The 20,085-nt window shown below is 39.7% G+C and overlaps 1 protein-coding gene across 1 annotated transcript; it reads right to left on the reverse strand.

Annotated features, from left to right (window-relative positions):
* Positions 1-5,887: 5,887 nt before the first annotated feature.
* On the reverse strand, positions 5,888-12,302 carry TTR (transthyretin). The gene is made up of 4 exons (XM_019741284.2): positions 12,145-12,302; positions 11,121-11,245; positions 9,184-9,319; positions 5,888-6,149 (listed from the first exon to the last, which is right to left on the reverse strand). The coding sequence occupies exons 1-4, from the start codon at positions 12,211-12,213 to the stop codon at positions 6,042-6,044; spliced, it is 438 nt and encodes a 145-aa protein (XP_019596843.1). The 5' UTR covers positions 12,214-12,302; the 3' UTR covers positions 5,888-6,041.
* Positions 12,303-20,085: the final 7,783 nt, after the last annotated feature.

Genomic DNA, 20,085 nt, shown 5'->3' on the forward strand with positions numbered 1-20,085 from the left:
CTCAATAAATCTGGGGGGAAATGTAACCATGTCTAAAATTACCTTCATGGAGACTTTTAGTATTTTGATGTTTGACTAAAAACTGGATACCATGGTGTGGGGACAGAGCCCCAAAGGGCAGTTTCCAGGCTCTCGGCCTCACATAGAAAGGTGCTGGCTCAGGTAGTAATGGCCATCAACTGTGATTGGATGGCCATCAGCTGTGGCTAGTTGGCCGTCAGCTGTAACCAGTGAGCCATTGGCCACTAATATAACTGCTGTGGCTATGCTAGCAGAAAAAATGGGGGCTAGCAAGAAGATGGTGGCTGAGCTAACAAGAGCGGATTGCAGAGAGGCGGATGCCGCCAGAGAGAATATAGTGATATGACTCCCCTATCTATGGCTCCGTGGGTGTTCCTTTTTGGCCTCACCATCCTGCGTTCTTAAGTGGGGAGCGGGAGCAGAGACCCCGCCTGACTCCCCGCACGACACATGGCTTAGCCAAGTTGACACATAAAATCAGCCATTACAGTCCCCCTCCCCAAATTTATCCACCATAGGTTGAAATCTTTATCCACTGCATTCTTCCTTGGGTCGTTGGGAAACTGATAAAACGAGATGAAGATCCCTCTAGCTTTAGTGAAGTAAGAGACACCAGTGTTTCTGACTGGTGGGAAAGGTCATGAATGGAATTAATTAACATATTTATCTCTTGCTCAAAGCAAGTAAGGCTGACTGGAGACCACCAAGTTTGATAAGCGAGAAGCACAAATCTACATTTGTGGTTTACTGGCAGGGTTTCCTTATTAACATTCATTGTTATTGCAAGGCTTTGGATGAGCAGATCCTCACTGTCTAAATTAATTGGGAACCCTTGGGCTACTGTGGCAAATCTGTTTTTCTGCTTTTCAGGGCTTTCCAAAGCTGTCTGCATGGCTTTGAGCAAATTACGTAACATTCTGTATCTCAGCTTTCTTATTGCCAAAAAGCCTCCAAAACCTAGCATTCAGTGATTCTATTCTATTCTAACCCAAACCTAATTTACCCATCCAACTTTTTCCCCAGGATTTTTTCAACTGTCTGCTTCTTATAACCTAGCTCCCACCCTCCTCTTTGCAATTGTCACACTGACTTCCATCAAGGTATCTCGGCTGATACAGTTTTCTACAACTTAGATAACTATTTTTCTATCGGTCACACCTACTTTTCAGATACAACTTGTAATATCTTTAATATACCTAGAGCTTTTATAAATCAATATAAAATAAATGGACTTGCTTTATAATATGGCCAAATGATGTGAACATGCCGTTCACAAAACTAGGTTGAAACGGCCAATAGACATAAGACAATATGTTCAGCATCACTAAATTAAAAAAAGAAAAGAATATTAAATGTAAATTTGACTTTCAGAATGAAAGTTACAATGAGCACAAACCAGGATAAAATTTGGAAGCATCTCATGGGAGGCTGTCTTCATTTCCCAGTTTCCCAGGGCTGCAATAACAAAGTTCCACAAATTGCATGGCTTAAAATAACAGAGATTTATTGTCTCACAAGTCTGGAAATTAGAAGTCCAAAATCAAGGTGTCAGAAGGGCCATACTCCCTCTGAAGGCTTTAGTGGACAATTCTTCTGTTGATGGCTGTCAATTCTTGGTGTTCTCAGCTTGTAGCTGCATCATTCTATGCTGTTTCTGTCGTCACATGACATTCTCATATTCTCCCTGTGTGACTGTCTCAATTTTCCTCAGATAAGGACACCAGTTATATTGATTTAGAGCCCACCCTAATAACCTCATCTTTACTAATTACATCTACAAAGACTGTTTCTAAATAATGTCACACTCACAGGTACTGGGTGTTAGGACTTCAACATCTTTTTTTTTTTTACTAGAACATCACATAAGTTTATTTCCGATGTAACAGTAATGTTAAAATCAACAAGTTTAATTTTTAACTGCATCAGGTAAACTTAGCCATTTAAGTATTTTTACAGTTATTCCCTCCAAAAAACTGAGGGAACTTTTCTTTTCCACCCCACATACCACGGTTTCCCAATAGTTCTGTTTTTGGAGGACTTTCAATTGATGAGCAAACTGCTTTGGGGATACTTCAGAACTTCTTTCCCCAAATGAAAATTAATCTGGACAAATTACATATTGCATAGATTTTTCTGCAGATTCTTTTCTTTAGAACCTAAATGAAATTCCCATAAAGTGTAACTTTTACCTATTTGCTCCGCAGTAAAAACTATCTGTCCTGAAAAATATGATGGATGTATCCTGTGATCATCCAGTTAATAGAACTGTTTTACCTCAATGATAATTTTTTTTTATATTTCAAAATAACCAACTCCACATGGGACGTTATTTCAGTCTTTACTGACTCATAGGCAGACGTGCCCAGCTTCCACCTTTTGTAAATCCTCCTCAAGTGGATGGAATTATTTAATACAAGTTTGATGTAGGACAATTAACCCTTTACGAACATTTACAATTTAGGTTAGTCATTGACTAGTGTGGGAAAAGAAACACTATCATGATAGGGAGCCTACACACTCAATTCAAATTTTAATATTTTTTCCTCCTTAAATAACATGTACTTAATTGTCATGAGGCAGCTATTCGGTTTTCAATAACCACATTTAGTGATACATTCATAGGACTGATCAGATTGTCCAGGTGAAATGGTTCTAGAAATAGAGGCAGTGTCATCTCAGAAAACACATTTATATATCAAAATCTATTTTGATATCTGGAAGTTTACAAAAAGGCTGAATTCTTCAAACTAATTATGCCTTCTGTAACTCAAGCACTCCTCTCTTGGCAAGAGCAAGCTGAAGCTTATCCATGAAGGTACGGCTGCTTAATACTAAACTTTTCTACTGATCTTCGATTTAGGCTGAAGAAACAATATATCTTTTTAAGAGACAGAATTCAACCCATAACAGTGGCTATGAAAGGATAGAAGCCAAGATACTAACACGTAACAACAAAGAACAAGGGAGAAAAGCATCATTTCAATGGAAGCAGCACGCACAGAGGACTATTAGGGTCCAGACAACACATTCCAATTTATGCCAAGATGTTAAATAGGTTCTAGAGGTAGATGAAATTTAGAAAGGAAGGAGAAAGGGGTGGCTGGATAAAGGCTGAGTTAGAAAGGAAGGAGAAGGCCGAGCATTAAACCAGAAGTTAAACTGAGTTGATTTCAATGGACAGGATTAAGTTTGCTGATAGCAAGATGAAGTGGGGGCAGGAAAATTCAATTCAGGTATATGTATACCTGAAAGACTCATATTTTCACACTGCTTGGGTAATAGAAATCCATAGCTATTTAACAGAAGCTAAATGGAAATGTAGCATTATATAAACAGGCAGGTCAGAGACCAATACAATCACTGTATGTATTAGATTGAATCTTATGAAATTGACAATATTTGACCATTTAATTTATTAAAATGGCAACTTGATATGCATTAACCCAATATACATGGAAGAGAAACTTGCTAACCTCATTAAACAGACTCAGAGGCATTGCTTTTACCACATACATTTATGGGAAAGTTCAGAACATGTTAAAAAGTCCAACCCTCCATTCCACTCTTTTCAATGTCTTACTCTCTTTACACAGCTAGCTAGAGAGTGGCAAGATTTTAGATTTGAATTTGGAAGAAAATGGAAAGATTGATTATGTAAGTTTAGTCCTAAGCCTTGGGTCTAACTCAGGTTTCCCTGGAGAATCCTGGATGGAGATTATGCACAGCAAGTAACTACCCTGTCTCAACCACATGGGGAATGACCGATGATAAGGTTTCCATCAATGGATACATATTGTCTATCAGATAAATTCACAGCTCTAACAGGTAGCTTATAAAGTCACCTTCACTCCAGTCTCTTTCCCACCACTCCCAATCCCACTGATGGTTATTGACCAACACAGATTAGTGCTTTTTTCCAGAATGTAGGGTTGTTCTGGAAAATGATTCCCTACAATTCACATTGCTCCGTTAATCTAAAATGGGGCCATGCAACTATTTCTGGCCACTGAAAGATCAGTAGGAATCATGTGTGACACTTGAGCACAGAGGGAACAAATACCATACTTTCTCTCTGTCGTGCAGGGCATCCTGCTCGCTGCGCTATTTGTCATGCGGGAGACCCTGCTCGCTGTGCCATTTGTAGTGCTGGGCAGCCTGTGGGATCTCTGCTCCCGCTCCCCACATAAGAACACAGGATATGGCTAGACCAAAAAGGAACACCCACAGAGTCATGGATAGTGGAGTCATACCACTATATTCTCACTGGTGGCACTATAGTCTCACTGGAGGCTGGAGCCACAGGACCTGCAGACTGCTGTCCACTTCTCTGCCTGCCAACCCACCGACTGACCAACCAACGAAGCTGCAGCAGTTATATCAGTGGCTAATTGGCTAACTGGTTACAGCTGATTGTCAATTAGCTATAGCTGACGGCCATCTACTCTGTCCCCACACTCTCTTCCTTCAGTTTGCTAAATAGATGTCCCTTGAAGCCACAAAGTAAATCAAACTGGGGCCTGAGTCATCCTTTGGAGGAAAGCCATCCTGAGAGTCACTAGACTAAGAAGCTCTTCACTGGACTTGGAGTGAGAAATAAATTTTGATTTTGTTGAGCCACAGATATATGGGGTTGTTACAGCAGCACAACCTCGCCCACCTTAATTCCTCCTCCATTTCAACATTCTGAATTCCCATCTGTTCCCTCAATTTATCAAGTTGTTTCGCTTGGCCTGGCCTTGCAATCTCGGCTCTCTCTACCTAGAACACCTTCTCGCTTTTCAACCTGGTGAACTGCAAAGATTCAGATTAAGTGACTGTGGGGACAGAGCCAGGAGGGCAGTTTCTAGGCTCTCGGCCTCACGTGGAAAGGTGCTGACTCAGTTATTAGATGGCCATCAGCTGTAATCAGATGGCCATCCTCTGTAGCTAGTTGGCCATCAGCTGTTACAGGTTAGCCATTAGCCACTAATATAACTGTCATGGCTACGTTGGCAAGGGTGTTGGTTTGTTGGCAGAGAAGCGGACGGCGGATTGTGGATCGTGTGGCTTCCGCTTCCAGTATCTCCATCCCAGTCACCAGTGAGAATATAATTATATGAACCCCTTATCCATGGCTCTTTCAGTGTTCCTTTTTGGCCTCACTATATCCTGTGTCCACCCGCGGAGAGCGGGAGTGGGACCAGAGACCCTACATGACAGTGACATTTATTCAAAGTCCTTCTCTGACTTCTCCAAGCTATTCCTTCTTTCATACCCTCACTGTGCCTTGTGCCAAAACCTATGTCAAATCCCGTTGACATAGTTATCTTCTCAAAAGAATGTGAGCTCTTTAAATGCAGGCACTCAATCATGTTCTTTATGTTCAGAGCACCTAAAATAGTGCTTGGCATATAGTCATCTCTCGATACATGAATATTGCATTAGTCTAAGTGAATTGAGGGTGTGCGGGTTCTCTGATTACATCCCTTTGTCAGCTGACTGCGGGGGTGGGGTCAGTTGTTCTGAATGGGATCAGAGAGCTTTAGTTGCTGCAGGTCAGTCCTGGTGGAGCTGTGCTGCTCGTGAAATCAATAAAGCACATAAAGAGCATGCAGGAGTAAAGAAGTAGGCCCTTAGAATTTGTCTGTTGCTACTCACTGAAGGTTAAAGGAAAAGAAAACTTGCATTTTCAGGATGTGTGTTTTCAATGGCTGCAGACCATGCTGCATATGTGCTTAGCTTGAAAGACAGTGGAAGTATATCCCTCAGAGTTCAGCCAGAGATATTTTTGAGTTCCTGTGCTTCTCTGTAAAATTTGGATTTCTTTTTTCCTTTTGGAGTGGACAATAAGGGAATAAAACAAAGCAAGTTCAAATGACATGGGAAGTGCTTTTAATAAGAATGTTTTATTGTCTCTGCCTGAGTTTCTAACATAGCTTATAAAGTGAAAACACTGCTTTAATACAAATGGAATAGTGTTGGTTACATGCAATCTTGTTTCTCCTCCTTCAAACTGACCTTCAGAATGAAGGAGGGGTCCCTCATTCTTTGGGGGTGCTGACGAGGGCTGTGGTGGAGTAAGAGTAGGGGCTGAGCAGAGCAGCAATGGTGTACTTGCGTTGGCCGGAGTCATTTGCTGTGAACACCACCTACAAGAGAACACAGATAGGATCCGTTTCTAACAGAACACAACAATTGTGAGTCACGGACCGAGAGACCACTGGACGTCTCCTGCTACAGCAATTCTTCTTATTTTATTACTTCATTTTTTGGAGCAGTTAGAACAAAAGGCAAAAATCCAAATATGTCTGCCAGCTAACCACTGGAGTCTTGTGCAGTCCTTAGAACAAGAATTCTTCTCTACTTCCTGTATGATCAAGTCTCTCTCCTTTTTTTTTCTTTAAGTGCAAATTCACACCGAAAGTCAGGGTGACTGAGGGAAATCACAGAAAGCCTAAATGGTTTTGTCCACTTTCTTGGTTTTAGAAAAGAGAGGAGGATGTAGAAACTGGCATTCAATGACCTGCCGTCTTGAGAATGGTGACTGCCCATCCCACCGCAGATTTAGCGACCTAGAATGTTAGAGCTGCAAGGGAACATTCTTGACATTTTACAGGTAAGCAAACCAGAATTCTGAATTAGCATGTTTGGTCCAAGTTCACACAGTGACAGGGCTAAACCTGGAAGTTAAGTCTCCTGGTTCCAAACTCAGATATTTTTCTCCAATTAGTCCTTTGCATTTTCTACCATGAACATTATATCTTTATGTATATAACAAGCAATGAAATATGGAGTAAAAGCATTGAAGGGTTCTATTTACAACAAACAGAGTGTGGCAGGTCATGCTGGAATTCTGAAATACACACACATGTGTTAGAGCTCACTTACATTTTCTAATTGGGCAAATTGTCAATCAAAATGTTGTTCCAGTTAGTCATGTACTTCAGGCAAATTTAATAGAGCTTCTGAGACTCAGGTGCTGGGATCGTTAGGTGCTTGGACTGAGGCAAATAGGGAAAATTTTGGTTCAGGAAAGAGAGTGAAGAGGTGTTTACTTTTACTTATTTTGGGTATAGGATTTGGGTTGAGCTTGGAACACACCCTAGATAAGTACATTTTGTTCCAAATATGGAAAAAGAAAACCTTGATTACTTGGGGACAGGAGAGGAAAAAACCTGACTGAACCATTCCAAAAACAAAAAGAGCATCAGGGCATGTGGAGGTGAGAATCACTTAAGAATCTCTCTGAAGGAGAAAGGGAATCTTTAAAGGCCAAGTTTCTGAAATAAAATCAGAAAAACATCTCTTGAGTGACATTGGCCTCAATCCCCATTTGATTCTTCCTAAAAAGTGTAAATGGCATAATCTGTGCTCAAAAATCCATGAAATGAAGAGGGCTAAGAGCTCCAAAGGAAATTCCTAACTTTCTCTGTAAGGCTAGCATGGCACCTGGGTCATTGGCCAAGGAGGGAGTGAGTAGCGCTGAAGGATAGCAACATTCTGGGAGGTCCTCAGCAGAAGAAGCTGGCAGGAAAGGAACTCATAGCTGAACCCACCATGCACGCACACCAGCCATTGAAGAGCCTCAGTAGGGCCCATGCTTGCTCTCTCATTCCCCAGAGTCATTCAGGCTCCAAGCTGGGCTCGTGGTCCTGCCTGATATGTTCCAAGGACAGAAATGTTTTTTCACTTCTGAATCTCTAGTATCTAGCAGAGTGCTCAAGGTTTTTATTTTTAAAAATGTTTGTTGAATGACTATTAAACGAGTGAAGAGCAGACAAGGAAGCTGACGTCTACTGAGTAGGAGCAACATGTCATGGGGAGTATGGCAGTGAATGTCTTCAGATGGTCTCATCAGGCTGAGACCCGGGGCAGACAGTGGTCATAGGGAGGCTGATCCGGTGCTCTAGGGTAGGGCCTGAGACTGTCTAGGGGCACAGGTCTTGTGGTAGGTGCCATCTAAACCCCGCTGCTGACCGTGACCCCGCTCTCTGTCTTGCTGACTGGCTAAGAAGTAGCCAGAGACATGCTTCTTGGTAGATAAAGGTACCTTGGTAACTTGCGGGCCCCAGAAGTCAAATGAGGCCCTCCAGTTTCCATGGCAACATTGTCTACCAAAGGAACCGTTTTATGTCAACTGAAAGTCTCATCCATGACTAAGCCAGAGAGAATGGCTACTTTTCATGCTGAGCTATTTTTGGTGCAATTGGTTGATCTTTAGCTCTGAACAACAGGTCTGGATTCTATTTCCATGACAGCCATCTGTTTTAAATGACTTAAGGAATTACAGACAAGGAGGAGGCCGAGAGATTGGGCCATGCATATCTCTGAGGTTCTTAGTACCTCATAAGTAGAGCAGTAGAGTGTACACCAAGAGTTACAAATGTAGCATGATTATTATTATTATTATTAGCTTGGTTTTTATGCAGCTTGTCTGGGGCACACCTAAGGCTAAATTCAGCTTAGGTTCTGTTGATAAATAGTACTGCTCCTCCCCTTACTGGCACTGTAGCCTTTGACAAGTTATTTAACTTCTGTGAGTCTAATTTTCTTCATCTGCACAATGGGGATAAAAATAGGACTGACTCCAATGGGTACTTTATGAAGATTCAACAGGTTAAATATAGACAACACAACAGTGCCTGGCATGTGATAGATGCTGGATAAATGTTATCTATTGTGTTGTCATTATTATTGCACATTCGCTGTCTCTGTATGCATTGCCTCAAATCACTTATCCAAACCTCTGGGTTCCAGATGTGTTTTGGAATGAAACATTTTTCAGATTTTAGAAAAGTAAAATAATACATCTATTATTTGTTGCACAACACCCTAAGTGGGGTCTGGAGGGCTGCCTAATAATCTAAAATATTAATATTTCTTCAGCAAACAAATAGTCATATTCAGTGGAGTGAATGAAGACTATAAAGAGCATCATGTAAGTTCAGGTCATGTTACTAAATGAGTTTTCACCAAACATGGAAAGAAAGTTTGCTTTTCAGAATTTTGTGGATTTCTGATTGCAGAAATGGGAAAGGGAACCTGTGCTAGTTCAATGACATTTCATGGTATGCATTTGCATTTCCACCGTATGCAAAGTGCAAACTGTGTACTTCCTGGGGTTAAAAACAACAACAACAGCAAAATAAAAATAAAATACAACTCAAATGTCTACACACTTACCTCTGCATATTCATGGAAGGGGGAAATGCCAAGCGCCTTCCAGTAGGATTTGGTGTCTAACACGACTTTGTATACCCCTTCTACAAATTTATCAGTAGTTGTGAGCCCGTGCAGCTCTCCAAATTCACTGGTTTTCCTAAAAGGTGCAAAGGTCCAGTTTAAGTTAGGCATTAAGGGAATAAATACCATGGCAATAAATACCATACCACACACACACACACACACACACACACACAAACACACACAAGCAGTTTGTGCATGTGAATATATATATTTTCCCAGCCAGGTCGGGATAAGGAAAATTCTATTAAATGTCTAAAATTAACTGACAGGAAATTTGTCAGAAATGTTTCAAAAAGCTCATTGTGGACTTTTTTTATTTTATGAGAACAAGTAGAGGCATAATGTTTCACTTCAAAAAGTCATTGCAATTCAGGGTTGGTGTTTGGGTGAAGCTTCCTAACAACCCCTGGAAGTGACCCTAAGCCACTCTGACTGCAGTCTCCCACCCTACAAGGGATCACTCCTCTCCTTCGTGGTGTATCTTTCAGAGGTGGGTATCATTTGTACACACAGTGGGAACCCCAAACTACAAAGAGAAACCCGTATCTGACTCATCCTTCGTTTATATATTTAATGTCTTTGGTAACTCTTTATCAATAACAAGTACTGGGCAACTCCTTTTTAAGTTTTTAAACTAGGCAACTTCTATTTCTGTATTAAGTACCAGCTTAGGAGCTATTGTTTGAAATTGCTCTCCATCAGACTGAAAAAACTAAGACAGATAAAACCAGAAGTTGTCTTTATTGACTCTATCACCCTTCCACCTTTCTTCTTTTCCAGGAAAAAAATATTTAACTTTTTTTTTTTTGTCTTGTCATAAGGAAAAAGATTCGCATGGACATTTGAATATTTTTGGTGTCCATTGTCTCTCTCATTTAGAATATTGTCGTAACTGCTTTCCACACTGTGCTTGACATTTTTATAAACAAATGAATTAAGAGATAAAAACTCAATTGGAACCACACCAAATAAAATGGCCTTCCCGATGATGTGTGAAGAATCATAACATAGTTCTTGGGATTCAATTAAAACCCACAGAAACTCTCCTCCCAAGAGACAGAAACTCTTAGCAGTATTGCTTACAGGTGAGGGTTCCTTACTTTCCATTAGTTGGTTTAGGGTCACTAATATGCATTTTCTTTGAAATTCTTGCCAGTGGAGGTGGAAAACCTCCCTGAAAATTGTAAAGCGATCGATGAAGGTGAAAAGTCATTTTTGTATCTGACAGGTGATTGCGAGATTGGTGTGTGGCTGTTTTGCATTCTGGATCTTTCTCTCCTGTGAACTTTCTTATTGAGCTCGACAGCCCCCAGTCTTACAGGGCAGGTGATCCACAAGTGTTTGCTAGACAAAAGCCCTGGATTCTGGATGATCCACATAAACCACAGACAGATACCTTGTCAATGCTGCCCCTCAATTTCTTTCCTTCAATTAGTAAATTAACACAAGTTGTATATCTTCCCTAGAAGAGAGGGACTGAGCTTGAGTTTTATGCCAGGACACCAGGGAATCTGTGAAACTCCTGAAATTACATGTGCAAGTGTGTGTGTGTGTTTCTGGGCACAGAGTCCATAGGTTTCATCACCTTCTTAAAGTGGTCTGTGACCCAAAAATGTGGTGAACCGTCGCTGGAGTACAGGAGGTGCCAGGTCCTTTTTTTCCCCACCATCTGCCCTAAAAGCTGTTCATGTTCTTCACCAGCTAAGCAAAGCAGGAGGAGAACATCCTTCTCAGGGTCCATTTGACCTCTGCCTGCGTTTTCAATCTACTTGTAGATTCTTAAGTAAATGGATGTGAGCCCCTTTCTCCAACAGGTGGCGGGAGAATGGGAAGATATAATGAAGTCTCACATCTGGGGTTGTCAGGCAGCTTACCCAGAGGCAAATGGCTCCCAGGTTTCATCAGCAGCCTTCTTGAATACTTTCACAGCCACATCAACAGCAGGACTGCCTCGGACAGCATCTAGGACTTTGACCATCAGAGGACACTTGGGTTCACCCTGGGCATACAGAAAACAAGTGAGAAGTGAACAAAACTGGTCAGAGTGAAAGGATCTGTTCTCTGTGGTGCTAGAAATCTGGAACAAGGCAGGAAGTACATGCGAATCCCATTTCCAGCAACATAAGTGTTGACAGTTAATGAGCTTCCCTTACCCAGTGTAACACAGACATGATTGTTTCCAAAGCAAGAATGGTTTCTGCCTCCAGATACACTGCAGTCAACTGGGGGAGTATATAATGAATTTCAGAGGAGAAAATAGGCCCTCTGAGAATAGTTGCTTTGTTAAGCCTCACCATTTGAGAGGAATTATGGAAAAGATGTAATGTGCCATAGAACCAAGTAGTTTTTCCTTAGAGCATTTTAGTCAGTTGTTGCTGTAGTACTTCCCTCTTACTAGTTGTTGTAAAATCATGTCAAACTACTTCATGACCAATTTTATAGTGTTAGTTAATTCTTCTAGGGGATTTAAGAATTAGATATCTGACTAAAATGTTGTCCTCCAAGCCTTTCAAAGATTAATCAATAAACACACTTTGATTAGTTAAAGGGAAATAAACTTTATAAGAGAATGTATTTCTGAAAATCCAATCTTAATAGCTTCATGAATATCCCTGTCTTTATTTGTACCATCAATCTGAGGAAACTGAGACACCAGGCATCGCAACCCCAAAGAACCAGAGCAATAGAGAAGAGCAGCCACAGTCCAAGCTCCAGTTCGGTGAGCTCTGCAGAACCTCATTCTTTTCAAAGTTTGAATCAATGATGTTTGAAAATAGATACTGGGTACCCTTGCCCTCGGAACAAAAGCTGGTTGGCAAATCTGGAGGAAGTCACTTGTCCTTCTTCTAGTGTACACAGGAAATGTATGAAAGAGACTTCACAGAGTTGAGCACTCACCACAGGGCCAGCCTCAGACACAAATACCAGTCCAGCCAGGCAGAGAAGGAGCAGGCGCCGAGAAGCCATCTTGCCAAGAACCAGTGGGCTTCTGTGATGGTTGCAATAAGCTTGGGGCTTTTATATTCACTTCTCCCCAGCCAGGCTGCGGATCCCTGCCAACCTGACTCCAAACCTGCTGATTCTGATTATTGACTTAGTCAACAAAGGGAGAATAAGTAACCCACACAAATATGAACCTTGCCTAGAGAGATTAAAGTGTTGGAACATGAGTGCTATGAAATATTCTTAACAGGTCATTTGACTGGCTTGATGACCAAAAAATGAAACAATTAAAACAGAACAAAAATATTCTTCTCCTTCCTTGCCTGAATACAGCAACATTCTTGGGATTTTATTTTTTCTCCTTTACCTATGTCTATGCATGATTTCCATGTTCTGTACATTTTTTCTTTCATTTTAGGTGATAGATGCAAGTTGTAATAATTTGTTTCACATTGAATGATACTTGGCTGCACATGCTTAAATATAGTGCATTAGAAGACATATTTAGAAGACTGCACTTGATGTCCACGAGTCAGCAAAGAAAAACGCTTGGCAGTACTTACATTTTTAAAAGTCTATGTTTTAGCCAAACTAAGTTATTTGGAAGCTTTGTTAGCCAGCAATTTCTCCACAATTTTGGTGTTCTTCCCAGGCAAAGTTCATGTCAACCCAAAGAATAATGATATATTTCTAACGGGCACTGATGAGCCTGAAATACAGAGAACCGAATATTCTTGACTGCTTCTCCTGTACTGAAAGTGCAGAAATAAGACTACCCAGCTGGCTTTTGTTAAAGTTTCTGGAAGGAAGTCTGTGAGACTATAAGCAACAGGTGGCAGCTGGTTGTCTTCTTCTTGGCTGACTTAAAAGTCCAAGAATTATAATCATTTGATGATTCATTGATCAAGTACCAACTCTTGTGTGTTTGTGTGTGTACATATGTAGCTTTCTTCATGGATTAAAACAGCTTTTGTCCTCTTAGAGACAAATATGTGGAAGACATATAGACAAAAATTTTGGACAAATGCATGTCAAGGGTGAGTCTAGTTTGGAGTACTAAGAGTTGGAAGAACATTCCTATAGCCGACAGAGCCAGGTTGGAATAAACTCAACAAGAGATCATGAAGGGAAGAGCTTTCAGGGAGTGATGGAAGGGTCAAGGAGGCATTCAGGGATATGGAAATGTGTAGAAGACTTGGGGAGAGTGGGTTGACCACAAGAAAGCAATGAGGAGCAAATCCAGTTCAGTGTATAGCTAGGACTGGACTCTTATAGTTTTAGAGTCTGAAGTAGCACTGGAAAGAGTTTTAAATTTGGAGTTAGATGACCTGAGTCATCCAATTTCTAGTTCTGCCCAGTTTCCCAGATGACATCTCTGAGTTATTTAATATCTCAGTTACTCAGCTTATGCATTTGTAAAGTAGAAATACCTAATAGTCTACTTAAAGAACTGTCCTAATAACTTTTAATGTGATTTGATATAAAAGTTCTTTGTAAACTGTAAACCACTTTTCTGATGTAAATTATAATTTGGTTCAACATCTCTGCTAAGGAGAAAATCTTTTCTCATATGTTGTCATCCAGTATTCTCTTGACTCTTTCCCATTGCTCAGAACTTGGATGGAGAGCCTATTTTCTATATGAATTTCAAACATTTGAAAATTCTCTCATACCTCAAGTCAATATTCCATCCGTGTATCTTAATGTTACTTTCTGTTGAAACCTAGAAATGTCATAGACATAAACTGGCAATCGGGGCTGCCAGCAGTCCATAGAGAGATGTTTGGCCTGTGGAACGTTTCTTTAAAATTTTTGAAATAGTTGCTAAAGTTAAAAATTGAGACACGTTACATAAAAATTTGGATTTCTGCCTCCTCTGAGAAATCAGAAAAGATGGCAGCACTAGGCCCACATGCACACATGGGCTCTCACTCTCAGATATTACAACTCCGTTGGCCTGCCTTCAGAATGTTCATAGTGGCACGATCATGCTCAAGGATTTTTTCCTTCCCACATCCTATTTCTCTCATTCATGTTCCTGCCTGACCTCTTGGAAATTTGAGTGCAATTGCTGGTATCCTTATAGCCATTTAAGCAGTGAATGACAGTATTTTGTTTTCGCCAAATAGACATTCTCATTTCTTTAAACGATCTCTTTTGTGATTTTTCACCCCTTGTTATCCCAATCTGAAATTTGCTGGGTCATGAATTTCAGAGACAAACAGGCTCTGCAATCTATCTATCTATCTATCTATCTATCTATCTATCTATCTATCTATCTATCTATCATCTTTCTTTAAAATATAATTTTAAAAATTCCTACCACATATCTTCCCTCTGGCAACCATCAGCTTGTTCTCTATATCTCTGTATCTGTTTCTTTTTTTGGTTTATCGTTTTATTTTGTTAGATTCCACATATAAGTAAAACCATTTCTCTTCAGACACAGTTACTAGAATCCTTACCACCCAGAACTTCTTCCTCATATACTCCCATTGGTCACTATTTCTCTTCAAATGGAATGTACTGAACGGAACACATTCTTCAGATGGGGTCAGGCCAGCACAAAGGACACTGAAACTTCTCTTGGCAAAGGGACTCTACAGCAAATGATGTTCCCTGAGTGCATCTGTAACTGTAGTAGCTGTAACCCCTCCTCCACCTCATCATAACACCGTCTATTGTGATCTGTTGGTCACAATGATATGACATCACTGTGTATTATCTATCATTCTGCGCTTTTATCATTTATGAATGTTATTTAATTTTTCAGCTTTATTGAGGTATCACTGACAAATAAAATTGTAACATTTGATATGTGTGTGCATTGTGAAAGGATTCCTACCATCTAGTTAATTAACACATCCAACACTTCACTTATTTATCTTTTTGTGTGTGAGAGAATATTTAAGTTGTACTCTGTTAGCAAATTTCAGTTGTATAATACAGTGTTACCAGTTATAGTCACCATGTTTTACTTTAGGTCTACAGACCTTATTCATCCTATAGCTAAAAGATTATACACTTTTATCAACCTCTTCCTATTTCCCCCACTCCCCAGTCCCTGGCAACCACTGTTTACCTCTCTGTTTCTATGAATTTTTCTTTCTTCTTCTTCTTTTTTAAAGATTTCATATATGTATAAATGATACAACACAGTATTTGTCTTTCCCCACCTGGCTTATTTCACTTAGCATAATGCCCTCAAGTTCCATCCATGTTGTCACAAATGGCAGGATTTTCTTCTTTTTCATGGTTGAGTAATATTCCTAAATGTGAGGTGTGATAAAAAAATATGGTGAATATTTAAATAAAAAAACTTATTACAGTGAAATATACGTTGCCATTAATCCCACTCAAAATACTTCCCCTCACTTCGAGCACATTTATCCCATCGTTCTTGTCACTTTCTGAAGCAGTTCTGGAAGTCCTCTTTTGTGAGTGTCTTTATTTCATCACCCATCATGACAATGCTCTGTGTCACACATTGCTTCTGGTATATGGCAATTTCTGTCAAATAAAAACATTACAGTCTGTCCTCATCCACCTTATTCACTGGATCTGGCACTGTGTGGCTTCTGGTTCTTCCCCAAAGTCAAAATGACCACGAAATTAAGATGTTTTGAATCTATTCAGGACATGGAGTCAGCCACGACAGCGCAACTAAAGACACTCAGGAAAGAGAACTTCCAGAACTACTTCAGAAAATGGCAAGACCGATAAGTGTGTCATAAGTGTGTTTGAAGCGAGGGAGGGGGGAGTATTTTGAGGGGAATTGATGTCAATATGTCTTTTACTGTAATAATTGTTTTCAAACATTCACCGTATTTTTCAATCATACCTCATATATACATATAATATATATTGTATATATATATCCTCTTATTTATCCATTCATTGTGGATATGTAGGTTTTTCCCGACATTTTGGCTATGTGAATGATGCTACAATAAACATGGGAGTGTAGACTATCGCTTCAATATCTTGTTTTAATTTTGGGATAAATACCTAGAAGTGAGATTGCTGGATCACATGATAGTTCTAATTTTAATTTTTTGAGAAATCTTCATACTGTTTTCCAAAGTGGCTGCACCAATAAACATTCCTACTAACAGTGCATGAGGGATCCCTTTTCCCCACATCCTCAACAACACTTATTTCTTTTCTTTTTTTTTTTTTTTGACAATAACCATTTTAACATTGTGTGAGATAATATCTCATTGTGTTTATTCATCATTTATGAATTTTAACCTAAATACAGGAATCGATGTTTATGCCTGATGTCTCTCATTGTTAGTTGCACCCTGCCACTCCATCCGATTGACATCAGTTAATAGTTGATTCTGTAATTCACTGCGTTAGCATGCCCTCCAAGCCTCACACCCTGGCCACTTTGACTTGCTTGCCTTCTGAACTGTCATTGCTCTGAAAATCATGAATACAATTTGAATTTGAACAAGACAAGGAGGTAGAGGGACAGTGAGGCAGTTCAAAGTACAGGAAGCACAGTGAATCTGATTGTTGAGTCATTGATAAACTTACAGAAATAGAGATTCTTTTTAATATAAGAAGAGAAAATTTTGGCAGAAGCCTAACAATCAAATGTAGATAGTCTGAAGTAAAGTAAGGGGATCCCAGGAGAAGAAGCTGACAATGTTTTAAATGAGAGAAGAGGAAGGCGGGTGTAGGAAGGAAAAAGCGAAAAAGAGAGTGGGAATGCATTCTTGTCAGAGGAATATTTGAATGTGACAAATGGCAATGTCAAATACAAGAGAGTCTAATGTTTCCTGCCTGAGAGGCAATTTGTCATGAGAGAGGGTTATGTGGGTAAACACAACTCCCAAAGATAAGGGATCTGCCTTTCCCATGTGTATTTGAGATTGTGCAATCTGTTTTAGATAGATGGCTGCATGGGATCCACAAAGAGGGCTGAATTAAAGTCAAGGGTCACTACATTCCTGGAGTCTTAAGTGGTTGCTGTAGAGTTTGTGCTCTAGAGAGAAGATCAGCAACAGTAAGGATCCAGAAAACAAAAGGAGCATTAGTGAAACATTTACGCAATAAATATACGTTTTTCTTAGCTACGTACTGTTTTCCTCACATTTTGACCATGAGACTATATATAACCTAGATGTTTAACTGAGGTAAAAAAGATTAATTTTGATGATGGCGTTCCTTCTCCTGTGACAGAATATACGGTGGTTAATGAATTACTCAGGCCTGTTCGTTGTTTAAGCTTCTTCTGCCCTCTTCCTTATAATGGATGGGCTTAGTTATTAATTTTTTTAGATATCATAAACTCTCCTTCATTTATTTTTCTGAGGGTCTATGTCAACTGCGAGCCAGTGATTTGTTGACATTGAAATGTCCACTAAAATTATTTCAAGTAAGCTGATTAGCCAGAGTAGAGAGTTGGCTGGCCAAGTGCTTGAGCTGGGTCTTATGCAGGGGTGTGTGTGTGAGGGGGGTGGCAGTATTTTGGGGCCCTGGATCTTTGGAGGTTAAAGAATTCAATTTTGTCAGTTCCTCTCAGAGTTAATAAGCCCTCGGGGTTTGATTAATGGTAAGCAAACTCATAAAAGACTCATTTTAACACCATAATACCAATTTAATTAACAGTCAGATGGTTGCTGAGTAAGCAAGGATTTAGAGCAAAGGGGCTTGGCAGATTTTTTGAGAATATTTCATTCAAACTACAGGAGAGCATAGGAAAGTTTCCTTATTTCACCACTGAGCATGCTTTTCTTGTGCTTGAAAGGCTTGTATCCGCCTTATCAGCATCCAGTCTTTCTTCCAGGGATTGTTGAACAAAGACTGACAAAGCCTTTTCCTTTGTTTTCATTGTCCACGTGGACAACCATCCAAGTAAAAACAAACATTATCTAGAATATGTTAATTAGACTGTAATTGTTTTTCATTAATTGTAATTTTAGTTCCATTGTTAAATCTTAGTGGTCAACCTATTTGGGAGCAGCAATTGGGAACAGCCTTGTATAAGAATCGTCCACAGTGTTTTTCCTGCATGCTGCCATATCTGGAGACCTTATATTCAGGTGGAGCCACCTCAGCCCCACCCCAGTTTAAGAACTCACCCTGCCTCTATCTGGGGGATTTCAATTTGCCTTACATCAGTAGCTTAGATGATTCAAAGTCAAGACATCCATGCCTTGGTCCCCATTTATATCTGTCCCAGCCATCACACATGTGTTAAGGATTTTTATCCCCAAGTAGCCACTAGATGAAGTTAGAGTTGTGGCTTCTAGAGTCACTCAAAGTTTACCCCCCCACCCCCACCAAGAGAGGTATAAATGCAGACAGAAGAGGAGATGCAAGGCTCTTTTATCTAGTTTTATCAGGTTTTCTTGGGGTTTCTCTCTGTTTTCCCCTGCAGCTCTCATGCAGGTCGCGTAGCAAAACAGGCCCTGAGGTTGCATACCCCTGGATGGACCTATGTGGTCATCTCCTGTGAAAGCTTGAGTTTTTCTTGTAAGCAAGAACATAAACCTTTCTGGTAATTTATGGCTATTACCCATGGAGTACTCTGCCTCATGATGTGGGTGAGTCCATCGCCACTAGGGTATCCATGTGAAAGCTCACTGACCATTGGTCAAAAGTTTTGGGGAGGGGGTTCCTTGGTGAGTTTGCGGTGGGAATTCATGAACTTCGAAGTCCCTTCCAATAACAAGTCTGTATAAAAGGGTTATTGAGAGTTCTAAGTGATAGAGGGACAGGATAAAACTAGGAAGACTGAGCCAGGAGAAAGATACACTGGAGGAGGAAAATCTACAAGCTGAGAGACCACTTAGGAAACTAATGAAGTTGTCTGGTCAATAGGTCAATAGGCTGCACCTCTGTCCTTCTGGGGTTGTCGCAGATCCTTGAGTCTATATGCACACAGGAATTCTCTATGAATGGATATTAAAAGTATAATTTCTATGATATGGAAGTCCACATATATTTTCTCACAGTTTTAAAAAGATACATTGTGCTATAATTTACACACAGAAATAGTCTCCTTTTGTAAGTGTACAATTATATGAATTTTGACAAAAATATGCAGTCATGCAAGTATCACCAGAATCAATAGTTAGACTATTTCCATCCAAAAAGTTTCCTCACACTCTTTTGTATTGAATTTCCTCCCCTCACCCCAGCCCCTGGAAACCACTGAACTTGTTTTCTGTCCCTATAGTTTTGCCTGTTCCACAATACCATATAAATGGAATTATACAGTATGTAGCCTTTTGATTCCTTTTTCTAGTTAATATAATTCTTTGGTATTCATCCATGTTGGTCTATGTTTCATTAATTTTTCCTTTTAATTTATGAGTAATTTCATTCGAGTGGATATGCCACAATTTGTTTATCTATTCAGCCCTTGGTGGATACTTCAGCTGTTTCCATTTTTTGGTGATTACCTCATTCTTTTTTAAATGTAAGAAACAATGTTCTTGAAATAATGGAGAATATATCTGATAACTGTAGGTAAATTATGTGGACTGGAATGAGTTACTTAGGAACTTAGAAATTGTGATGTGAGAAACACACTATAAAATCAGCGTGCAGTAGAAAAAAGCAGAACCATGCCAAGTTACTTCAGTAGGAATACTTAACCTAGGATCCATAAAGTATTGGTGTCTATGGATAAAATTCACAAAACCTTTGATGTTGGGTGGAAAAAATAATTACATCTGTATTTATACAAATCTATGACTGAAATTTAACATTTCATTAAATTACGACAAACCAGAGTACTTATTAGCAGTACCTATGACTTTGTCACCAATAGAAGTCACAGATATTTTCATATATATCTAATTGATAGATATATTTTAAAATATCCTTTATGCTCATCACTACTTTGAAATTATGGTAGTTATTAGACCCACTGCTAGA

This window comes from Rhinolophus sinicus, linkage group LG09 (genome assembly GCF_036562045.2).
Source record: "Rhinolophus sinicus isolate RSC01 linkage group LG09, ASM3656204v1, whole genome shotgun sequence".
NCBI classification, from domain to species: Eukaryota; Metazoa; Chordata; class Mammalia; order Chiroptera; family Rhinolophidae; genus Rhinolophus; species Rhinolophus sinicus.